At 40.6% G+C, this 12,177-nt stretch overlaps 1 protein-coding gene across 2 annotated transcripts in view; it reads left to right on the forward strand.

The window, feature by feature from the left end:
- Window positions 1-12,177, forward strand: part of GALNT18 (polypeptide N-acetylgalactosaminyltransferase 18) — a 215,019-nt gene that overhangs the window by 84,228 nt on the left and 118,614 nt on the right. For both annotated transcript variants that reach the window (XM_058026636.1, XM_058026635.1), the window contains exon 3: window positions 10,567-10,759. In XM_058026636.1, coding sequence (XP_057882619.1) covers window positions 10,567-10,759 — 193 coding nt within the window. The remainder of the gene's footprint in view (window positions 1-10,566; window positions 10,760-12,177) is intronic.

Consider the following 12,177-nt stretch of genomic DNA (forward strand, 5'->3'; position numbering starts at 1 on the left):
ATTATACAAAACTGGTGAAAGTCTGTTTTAATTACCTTTTTATTTAGGCATTTTGCTGATGTTTGCTAACACTCCTGGATAATTCTGTTTCAGTTTAGAGCAGCTAGGCTTAGTAAGCACCTCTCTGGGATTATGTGTATATGAGCTATCTCCTAAGTGCTCTCCTCTGTTTAATGCACATGAAATATAACTGTGGCATGCTTCTGCAGCTTTTAAATATAAAGCAATCTCTACTCATGTCCATTTTAATATAGCTTAGATGAGAATTTTACCTCTAGGAGAATATTTTAAATGCTCTCCTAGATCTTTGCCTGCCAGAAATCAGTAGGAACTCCTTTGTGTCCCACTCACTTAAGCAGCTTTGCCATGGATGCCACTGCAGCTGTGCCTCTTAGCACTGCACACAGAGACTCAGTGAGATGTGGATGTTTCTGTAGGTGCAGGGCAAGAGGCAGAGTGCTCCTTTGACCTGGATTAAATTGGGATGCTGTGCTGCTGAGGGCTGGAATGATTCTTAGCAAAGAGTCTTGATTTTTATCTTAGACAAAATGAACAAGTTGATTTTCTCTTCAGGATGCATGATACACAGGGTTATTAAAACAATACAAGAAAATTCTTGCACAACTCCAAAATATGTGCCAATAAGGGATGGAGCTGTTTTTCCTCTCATCCTTTTTGCTTTGTGGGTTTACCAGAAGCTCATCATCAGGTGTGGGGTGAGGACAGGAAGAAGAAAGATGTGTCTGAATTTTACCAAAGTATAACTTTGGTTTATGTTGCAGGAGAGGTAATAAATATAAAACCTTAGAAGAAGTTTCTACTTCTCTTCTTCTGTAGCACATTTGCAAGAGGTTGATTTGTGAATCTCAGATCCTTTCAATAATGCTTCTCACACTAAAGTCACAGAGATCTGCAGGGAAATATGTAGTCTTTTGTTGAGAAATTACTAACTAAATTGCCTATTGTATCCTTCATAATAAATTAAATTTTCCATTATTTTTGTTTAGTTTCCTATTTTGGCAGTAAGTCCAGTTTTTCTTGGCTTCCTCATTTTTCCTCTTGCTTCTTATTTCTGTTTAAAACTGTATTTCTAGCTTTATGTTTGTTTCATTCTCTAATCTAGCTGTATTTTGGGTTTGAGGTATTTTTTGTCCTTTTTTTGTTGGGGTTTTCTTTTTTCTTTTTTAAAATTAAAATTCCGACGGGACTATGATGACTTAAAAAAAAAATCAGACAAGAAAACCCAAAAAACCAAAACAGAAGTAACCAGCCAGCCAGATGTTCCCATTCTTCACATAACTGCAGCAGAGGAACAGTCTACCTAATGCAATTTCAAAAATATTTTTTAAAAGGTATTCTGCTTTTTAAATTTGCAGAGAAAATGCAGAATGCTCTAAGTGTGAAGCCATTTTTTGCTGTTCTTAAATTATGACAATAGAGGAAAATTCTCAGGTAATAGATATTTCTCCAAGTTCCTCATTGTAGGATAGAGAGTGAGCTGAGAATAATAGCAAACCAAAGTATTTGCTGGGTGCCATCTAGAAGTTCCTCTTTGCCTTCTGTTGATGCAGACTGCTGCTTGTCCACGTTTGTTTTCTCCTTTTTGGAGAAAACAAGGATTTTTTGTCTCCTTTCAGCATGTTTTTGACTCACTCTCCCATTTCCAAAATTAAGCTGAAGTATCATCTCACATCATTTACCCAAATGCCTGTGAAACCACAGAACTTAATTTGATTGCATTTTCTTTAATTTTTCCTACTATGTCAAGGAGAATTGTGGACATCTTGGTAGCCTCAGTGTATTATTGATGTTAACATTAGCACAAATCATCTACTTGGTATCAAAGATGGGAGAATGCTTTTAATTTGTCATTCATATTTTTCTGCCAAGAGGAGAAGCTATGTTATGCTTAGTTGACTTTTTTTAAATTTTTAATTGAAGTGTAGTTTACAAAACTTTGAAATACACCTGCTCCCTGCTGCTGCATTTGTCTACACCCTGTGCTTTCAGGATGACAATGGCAGTGGCACCTGAGAATGGAAGATGCTTTTATAGAAGAGCATGCTGGCTCTTCAGAGCAGCCCTGTTCTTCAGAATTCTTCAGGTTCCTTTTAAAACTGAAACTCATCTGTCTCTTGGGAGAGCTTAGGAAAATTCCTGGCAGTGGGCAGTAGCTCCACTGTGCAACAATGCCTGCAAGTGTTTGAGAGGTATTTTTGAAGTGGGAGCCCTGTCAAGCAGAAGCCCAGGTAGCTGAGTGTTTGTGTAATGAGCTGCTGGGTGGTGGAAGGGGTGGAGCAGCTCACAACGTCCAATGTTGGAAGCACTTAGGAAAAAAAGGAAAGGATGCCTTGAGTGAGGGAGCTGTTGCTCTCTAAAACTTCTGTGTTTGCAAAGAAGTGGCCAAACAAAATTCCTCAGAGAACTGAAAGAACTGAATGGAAGTTTTTGAAGTAGAGCTAATCTGAGAGAGCTCAGTATAGCCTGGCAAGCAGAGAAAAATATCAGCTTGTGTGATTACTGAAAGAGGAAGCCTATTTTCAGTGCTTTGAGTTGGGTGACTGTGGAAGAGAGTTAGTCCTGTTTCCTTGTGTGAACTTTACTTTTGGTGTGATTACTCAGCTCTGTATAAAAAGAAAAGCTGTACGTATATGACTAATTAGCTGTGTCACAGCCTGACCGCTCCTGGCAAAATGGTTTTCAAAATAGTTAAATGCCTTTCATGTTTACTCCAGGTGACACAGACTTGGGTTTAGGATATAAAGCTTTTAAAGCCTCTCAGCTGCACTGATGCAAACGCCACTAATCCCCAAGAAAAATGTGGGCTGCTATTCATTAAATGCAGATGAGTTTCCTTTTTTAGTAAGCCCATTAGCAGATGCCTAAATTTAGGAACACGTGCAGTTACAATCAGTGGAATATTGTGAACCTTCTTATCTTCTGTCTTGCAGAGGACTCCCTGTGCTTGTCTTTGAGAGGTCTCAGACCCCAAGCCCTAATGTGGAGCCTGGTTTATTCTGTGGCCTTTGCAAACTGTGCTTTATATGTGAATCTCCTCTGTTTCCACTTATTTCTTTCACAGTGATAAGGAAGTGAGGAAAGTTGTCATTAGAAATTCAGTTTTGTGCCTCAGCATCAAGTAGAAGCAATCTCAATTTTTGGCACAGCTCTGTTTCCAGGATGCTAACTGGTCTCTCATCTGTGAAATTCTGTTGTCTTCCAATCTTACGTGGGAAAAAATACTGAGTGTAATCAATGAACCTAATGAAAAACTGTTGGTTTTGCAAAATTGGTGTTTAATTTGTATCTTCTTTTCATTTGTATAGGATTCACCACAATAAAATTTCCTGGGCATTTTGAAAATATTATCACAATTAATTAAAAGAATGGCAGTTATGTGTGATGATAACATGTCTTTTTTATCCAAGGCAGGAAACATTTTAGGCCAGTGAGGTAATTCTTACAAAATTGCACAGATCAGAGATTATTGGCTTAAATTGGTTTAGCATTTTCGTTGACAATCTGATCTAATCAGCATTGCAGGGGGCCTTATTCCTCCTAGCTAGAACCACGACCTGAAACAAGGCTGTCACTCTGCTTGTCTGAAAAATTAGAGAGGCAATTGTGCCCATATAATTCTTCTCTTTCCTTTATGGGTACCACTGCTGGTTCAGGGCACTTACACCTCAGTTTGTGATACTGGGATTTGTGTATCACAACTGAAAAAAATCAACAAATCAATTTTCAGGCAGTTTTTGGCAGATTATTACTGTATTTTTAGACTGTTATTCCAAAAATTGTGGTATGTTTGCCTACAGATTAAAGTTAAGGCCTTAAGTACAGAATTATTTGAAATGAGGAAAATAACTTTGCGATTAAATACCTACTTCTTTTAATGAAACTTTAATTTATAGTCAATAAAGGTAATCCTTTAAATTATAGTCAATAAATAATTATTCTGAGCACTCTTTATTTTGGAGGTCTGTAGTTAAGAAATTATAATGCTTTAAATGAATTTATACTGTCTTAAAATCTGGTTTCCAAGTAGAAGGCATGCAGAGAGGTATTGCTTAGGACAAGCTGAAAATTGTGTTTTAGAAAGTGGAAGACTTGGAACTTGGTACTCCTTAGTTTTTAATATCCTCATAGTGTGTTTTTTGAAAACACATCTTACGCATGGAGAAAACAAAATTGGTTCCTGACAAAATATTTATGTCAATGGATACAGAAAGCCTTAAAAGTGTAGTATTGGAACCTGTCAGAGAGTTCTATGTCTTCATCTGAGGGGAAATGGGTTGTACTTGCAAATTTGTATTTCTTTAGATCATCCCATTCCAGTAAATTAGAAGCCTTTACTCTGTTTTCAAGTTGTCCAGGCTTGTAGTAACTTTACGTTAACTTTGCCAGAATGATGCATGGATTTGTCTGGCCTGATTCATATCCATGGCACAGTTATGGCTAAAGGGGAATTTAATAGGCTGGTAGCGAGAACATATCTAGTAGGAACAACAGTGCCCAGGATTTATAGTGTTTTCAGATCAGAACAGGCCAGATGGAGTGCATACAGAAGAAATATAGAGCCCTTATAAAGGCCTTATTCCTATAAAGTGTTGTTTGTGTGCACCCACATCAAATAGTTTAGCATTGACTCAATAGCATAATAAAAATTTCATTTTTCTTACCTATAGGAAATAACCACTATAATGGAATTTGCTGGTTAATGAGTAATTTATTGTTTTGTAGTTCTGACGGCTCTTTCACAAGCTCTTTAGAAGTCTCAAAACCCTAAGATTTCTCTTAGGACCCAAATTTTCCTGTTTCTTACACTGCCCTCTAGCGCTGAGCGCGTTTTGAGAGTCATCTCCAGACATCTTCGATGTTAAGTAACTTTTGTGAGATGACATTTTAGGAGCTGTTGGGTTATGAAAGTCTGCCAGGGCAGGAAGCATCCACCTCCTCTGCCTGGAGGCCTGTCCTTGTTGGGTGCCAAGTGTTGCAGCAGACCTCTCGTTAGGGGTAGAAATGAGCCAAGACACAGACTCCCATTTAACAACGTGGAAAGGGGCCTGGTTTATTCATCTTTAGCCATCCTGAGTGACTCCAGCAAGCTCCTGCTGTTGGTGTCTCTGGCAGACTCTGACTGCTGCCTATTCCTGCTGGAGCATGACTGCAAGGATTTCCTTGCTGCCTCTGAGCACAGGCTTTACCTAGCTCGACTGTGACTGCAGGCTCTAACTTCATCAGACCCAGCTTGGTCTCACAGCAGAGCTTCTGGAGCAGCAGCTCTCTTCTGTGTTTTGTTTCTCTGGATCATTCCTTCTTCCTCTAGGTCCTGTTCCTCCAGGCTCTCCCTGACCAGCCAACCCACCCCTTTTATCACACTTATCTTTATTAGTCATAGCTGTGACCCATTAAGGCCAAGGCTGTTCTTTGGTAATTAGTACAACTGTGATTTATCAGTGTGAGGTCATTTGTAATCCCTTCTTTCACACCTACACTATGCAGCAGAACTGGACTGAATTTCCACCCTAATATGCACAACAAGCATGGGATTATTTATCAGAAAAAACCCCTAACAGAAACAAATGAAAATATATGTTAGTAGCATGCTAATAGCTTATAGCATTATGTGCGTGTATTGGCTGCTTAAAATGCAGTCAAGATAGCATATAAATTAATAACATATAAATTGTGTTTCAAGTTCTAAAAATTTTTAAAATAGAAGGAAATGCTAAAACTCTCTCAATATGTGCTGTCATACACAGTTCAATCCTTAAAGTTTTGTCTGTATACTATTCATAGTGTTATCATGATTTCTTGACAGCTGTTGAGGAGAGGATCACCTTTCTTTTGCTGGGGTTTTTTCCCCATTCCCTGTCTGTCTACAGTGGTTACATCTGTCCATTGTTTACACTGACTACAGAGTGTGCTGGGGTGTGCAAAGACTGGATATGGACTGAATCCTCTCAGGGTTGTTGTGTGTTTTGTATGGAGTTCAAATCAGGTTTATTTTTTCTTAAGATTAGGGTTCTCCTGCTCTGTCATCTGTGCAGACAGAGTCTGACAGGCTCTGTCAGTCTCTCTGAGGAGCCCAGGCAACTTCAGTATGATTTACTAAGCTGTAAGTAAGCAGCAGTAGCAGGATTTAACCCACTTAGATACTGCATTTTTTTCTTAGGAGCACTTCTGCTGAAGTCATTTCTTTGGGAACAAGACTAGAATGCTAAGAGGAATTAACTTATCTTGAATATTCAAAACAGTGAAGTTCACTTTTTAGTACAAAGCTATATTGATGTTGACACCTTGCCAGCAGTATTGTGATTTTTTGGGAGGTGAGAGAATAAGTAAAATAACTTCTTTGAGGGGAGACCTGTTACTGTAACTTTCAATTTTTGTCCTCTGAATATACTTTTCTCCGTGGCTGATGCAGTGGTGCATCTTGGTGAGCTGCTTCTGCTGTTGCTTGTCAGTGTTTCACCACACCATGCAAACAAGGATGTTTTCATTTGGAGGTTCACTCATCTGATACAGGATTTATAGCAGGGTCCTGCTTGGGAGCAGCCTTGCAAGACAGGAATTGTCAAACTGCAATTTTTGAGAATGCTGATAAAGTGTTTTCATGAATTACAATAGATTTTAAAAGTGTGATTTTCCTCTGTGTATCTTGCTGTGTGACAAAGTTTAGGTGAAGTTTTTCCACTTCTAAACACTGTATCATGGCTCTGTGATCCAATGCCAGTCTGGGATTTTTACCTGTCACACTGAACGGCCTCTGGCAAGAGGGTATGGATTGCTGAACAGGTGAAGGGCACCTGTAGAGGAAAAGGATGAAAAGCTCCTTCCTTCCACAGAAAGCTGAAAGGCTACTGCCTGCAGGAAATAGAATATAGATCTTTTGAGTGCTGGGAGCCAGAGCCAGAGTTTGAGGCCATTAGGCCTCATGAGAGAGCTGAGCTTTGTTTTGCCTTTCATGATGGTCTGTTAGATGCACGTCATGAGTCCGCCTTGCACGGTGAGGCAAGGCACAGCTGTGGCATCACCTCTGTAATCATGGCCTGTTCCTTCCTCTCTGGGCTGGGAAATCAGAGGGTCAGGCACTGGAGATCATGATCAAAGCCTTTCCTCCTACTCTCTGGCATCATTTCCAGCTCATTCTCCTTTATGTGAGCAGTCTGTTCCACCTGAGCATGTATCATTTAGTGCAGCTATTGATGTCTTCAGCTGACACAGGGGTATTTTTTCAGACAGGGTGGTTGTGCTGACTTACTCTATCTACCTTCTTGTTACTGCCACTTAATGGAATCAGCAGATAAGGCTACACTGCAGGCTTTGTAAAGCAGTTTTGTTTCCTAGGAAGGCGTTTTCACAATGGCAAAGCTTTGATGTGAAACACTGCTGCTTTTGTGAATAGACCTGCAGTCAAATAAGGGATAGAACCAAAATGAAACTTAGGTACTTGTGAGAACAAACAGCATGTCTGAATCTGTCTCTGCAACTATTTTTGCAACCCTTTCTGACTTGATCCTTTCTCTTAATTGTAAACCTGCTCATGGTAACTTTTCTTAGGAAGACATGTTGAAATCTGAATGGAGCTGAAAAATGGGTCTCTCTCGATGAGTTTCAAAGGCTTTCATGGAGATTAAATCAAAGTTATTAATTGATTGTGTTAATTGGTAATAAATAAAAGATTTGCTTTCTTCAGAGGTCGTAGAACAAAGCAGCAATCAGACAACAAAATGTCTATCCCTTATTATCTCAGTGGTATCTTTTGATTTGGTGTCTCTGACTTATTTTATAGAATGAGCAATAGGAAGAGGAGAGTGAATTTCTGTCTTGGCAGCTGGTCATAAAGATCACATGAAGCAATGGATTTTTATAAACATTAATTGCTTAACTAGGAAATGTATGAGCTGAAGAGAGACAGATGATTTTGGAAAAAAACTGTGGGGTTTTTGGCTCAGGTAAGCAGTGTGTGACCAACTCCAGGCTGATACCATGACCAGCCAGTCTTCTGGAAGGAGACTTCTTTGGCCCAGGTGTGCAGCCAGCTGACATCTGTGTAATAAATTTCTGCTGCTAATTGATTGAGCTGCAAGGAGTCAGTCTGCCAGGAGTTAATATCAGGCTCGTGTCTGGATACAGTTTTGCATGGTATGTGCAGTTAATACAGGGAGGACCTCCAGATAACATTTGCAGTGATGTGCTGCAGGTAGCAGGCTTTCTTCCCACAGGAGAAATGGAACTGATCTTTCCTTTTTGGTACTAACTGAGCAGATGAATGTGCCTGCCTAGTGTTGCTTCAGGCAGTACTGCTCATGGGTCACCTTTGGGCCTCTGCTCCCTGCCATCATTCTGTACCTGCAGGAGCAAGTGGGAAGCAGGCTTGGCCTCAGGCCATCACCTGTTTACTGAGGATAAGGCATCAAATGCACTTGTTGACCAGTCAAAAGGCAGCTGATGGTCTGTCATCATTATTTTTATTTCTTGTGAGAGACTGTGAGAGACTGGCTGAAGAAAGTTGCTTCCCCCAAGAGTTTTCAGCCAAATAAAGGAAAGAAAGGCTTTGTCATCAGAGATGCGAGGTTAATTCCATTGTTTGGAATTGTAATTGGAAGTTCCTGCTAATGTTTTTTTTTTGTTTGTTTGTTTGTTTGTTTTTTTGTTTTTTTTTTCCTGTAGAGCAATGTATTGAAATAACATGTTTGCTTAGCATACAAAAAATTACTGCATTCGGTAAGTGGTTTAGTAGAACTTGGAAACTAAATTCACAGATATCCATTACTGGAAGATCTTAACTGAGATACAACCTGGATTACTGAGCACTTTTTCAATGAGAAAACAGCAAGAGATTCACAAAATCATTAGATAAAATTCAATATATTCAATATATGTGTGAGTCTGTGAAGGTAGTTGTTTCTGGGATGGCTCTTCATCCATGAAAAGACAGAGACATCTGTGACCTCCCATGCTGCTGTGATTTTTAAAGTGGTATTCAAATGCTATCCTGCCTTTTTCAAGTTAGGACCCTCTAAAATGATCTGAGTTTATCCAACTTGTGTAGTTGCCAAGCTCCTCTCTCAGACATTTATCTGTGTGGTAGCAGGGCCTGTCAGAGTAGTTTCCTCCTTTGACTGAGGGTTTAGTTTGTCTTTCATCTTTGAAGAGTGGGAGCTGATTCCTGAATTCAGGCTCAGAGACATTACTTTGACAAGTAAAGAAACATTTCATGTTTACAGAGGTTGGAACATGGTGTAGGAAGTGAGTGCCATTAGTTTCCTGTCAGTGTTGTCAGAAGGAAAAAGGAGAACATCTTGAACAAATCAAATAACCTAGTCTTCTCATTTTATGTTTTTGCATTTTGGGTTCTTTCTAGTAGGAGATCAAAGGATGCTTCCTGACATTCTTTGGGAGTCGGGATTCTGATGGCATATTGTGCTAGTACATAAACTGTTGTCTTTAGGTGTTTCCATGAAGTTTAAGTCAGCTCTCAGGCCTTTAGGTGGCTCTGGGTGCTGAGGAGGACTTTGGGGACAATTGACAGATTTTCAGAAGATTCACTTTAATTTTCATAAGTCTCTGTGTTTGTAAGTACAGCCCTTTAGAAAGGAGAGCTCTTCATTTGGTTGGGTCACTGTTAAAGATTTTTTAGTGTGTGTGTGTGGCTCTTGTTGACAAATCTGAGTCAGTTAAGGCATTTGATCTTGCCTTACTGGTGTGCTGTGGATTGTAAAGTGTTTACAGAAACAAGGGCTTCTCTTGGTTAGATTATGTGATGTGACTCTCACAGAGAGCTCACAAGACATCTTGAACAGACTTTTTGAGCAACTAAACATTGAGAATGAATGCTGTGATTTCATTGTACTGGAGCTCTTCTTAATTGAGTTCTAGGTATATCTTTCCCTCTTCTCTCTGTTTTGGCATAACAGCCAGAGATGTGGCCTGATGAAATGAAAACCTTTTCTAATCAAGCAAATACTACAAAGTGATGATCCCAGTAGCATCATCGCATGCACCTAAATATGGACTGAAAACTCAAATATGCTGGATTGGTAAACTGAAGCATAGAGTTATTGCATGACTGAAATTAGTTTGCTATTTAAACACGGATGCCTAGTACAGTGAATTTTCTCTGTGTTGAATATGTAGTTTTAAAGAACTTCATTTACACACAAACTTCGGCAGCTGTTTTGTGCACTCTGTACAGATTCTTTTTTTCCTCTTCAAAACTTCAGTCATTTCCTAGCAAGATAATCCAGGCTGAAATGAAATATTTCATCTTAGTATATAAAAGCAAAATAGCATTCTTTTCTGATAAAGCTCCTTCTGAAATTTAATTCATTTAGATTTATCAGTCCTGGCCTTTAGTCAGATTGTGATAAAAAATAATTGTTTCTACCGAACTTTATTTGACTATTAAATTTTGAGCCTTACGTGCTAATAGTTACACCTGCACAAGAGTATGTGAGGGCATGTCATGGAAAGACTTAGAGACAGCAAGTGGAGCTGAAGTTACACTTTTTAAAATAGCAGATCCTTACTGTTTCCTTTTGTCTTTGTCTCTCGTAGAAGCTCCACCAAAATTGGAAGACAGCCCTGCAGAAGCATTCACGGACTCGTCTCTCTTTGCTCACTGGGGGCAGGAGCTGAGCCCTGAGAACAGGAGGCTGGCCCTGAAGCAGTTCCAGTACTACGGCTACAATGCCTACCTGAGCGACCGCCTGCCGCTGGACAGGGCCCTGCCGGACCTGCGGCCCAGCGCGTGAGTCCTGGGGTGCCCTCCCTGCAGGCCCCACTGCGGCCTTCCAGCTCTTCATCCCCTGTGGGCCCACACTACGGCCTTTCTTTTCCACCTGTGGGCCCACACTGTGGCCTTCCAGCTCTTTTCCCCCTACAGGGCCACACTGTGGCCTTCCAGCTCTTCTCCACCTGCAGGCCTATAGGTGGCCATTGAATCTTAGTATGTATTGTATAGGTGGCCTTTGAGCCATAGTAAAATCTATGTATTGTATAAGTGGCCTATGAGTCTCGGTAAAATCTATGTATTGTATAAGTGGCCTTGCCCCAATCCTAGTTGTTCTAGATGGGTTACAGCTGTGATGTCCTTAATTGGCCAGCAGCTGTGGCTAGTGAAGATAACTGGGATAAAAGGGGGTGGGTTGGCTGGTCAGGGAGAGCCTTCTAGGAGCCCTGATGAAGAAGCAGGAACAATGCTGCTGTGAAGAGCTGCTCATGAGAAAACCACCCAGAAGGTATGGGGCTCTAGAAATATGATAACAACAAGTGGTGACCCTGACATGATAGAAGATAGGACAGCCAAGACCTGTGGCAGCCAAGAGCTGTGGAAGAGATTAGGCAGCCTGAGAATTGCAGACGATAAGACAGCCAAGAGCTGTGGGACAGCCTAGAGCTGTGGAGAAGTATGGCTGTTGAATCAAGGAGCTGTGGCAGCCAGGAGCTGTGTTAGATTATGGCCTTTGAGTCAAGAAGCTGTAGGGAAACATGGCCTTTGAGTCGAGGAGCTGTGAGAAAACCACCCAGGAGGTATGGGACTCTAGAAATATGATAACAACAATATGATAACAACACAGGCCCACACTGTGGCCTTCCAGTTCTTCTCCACCTACAGGGCCACACTATGGCCTTCCAGCTCTTTTCCACCTGCAAGGCTTTCCTCCTAGGTCTAGGCACAGGTAACAGCCAGAATGAGTAATTTCTATCAAACAGATGAATGCTGTACATTTTAATTGTCTTCTGAAGCACTGCTGAGCCCAAAGTCAGTTCTGTTAAAGTCCCACTAAGTATTCATGAACATTAAGTCTTCAGCATCTGTTGGAAGCTTTATCTCACCTACAATTTATATTAGATAGCAGGTGTGTTTTTTTCTGCTAAAAGAAGAACCTTTTAATGCCAGTTTTCAGTTTTATCAGATAATTGGCTAAATAAGAGCTGCTCTCTTTGTAAGCACAGAACTGCCTGATTAAGGTCGCTTGGTAGGTGAAGCTGGTGAGTTTCAGTGGTGAAATACACCTTTGAGCCAAGCACTGAAAGCCCAGGGATCCTCCTTGGGCAGGTCTCTGCTGGCAATCATGCCTGCCAGGCAGGGTGAACACATCCAGGGTTATTCCACAATGGCTTGGGGAGTTGGATGGGAGCAGAAAAGGGAACAGCTTTCCCTTC

Source organism: Melospiza georgiana, chromosome 6, assembly GCF_028018845.1.
Source record: "Melospiza georgiana isolate bMelGeo1 chromosome 6, bMelGeo1.pri, whole genome shotgun sequence".
In the NCBI taxonomy this organism is placed as follows: Eukaryota; Metazoa; Chordata; class Aves; order Passeriformes; family Passerellidae; genus Melospiza; species Melospiza georgiana.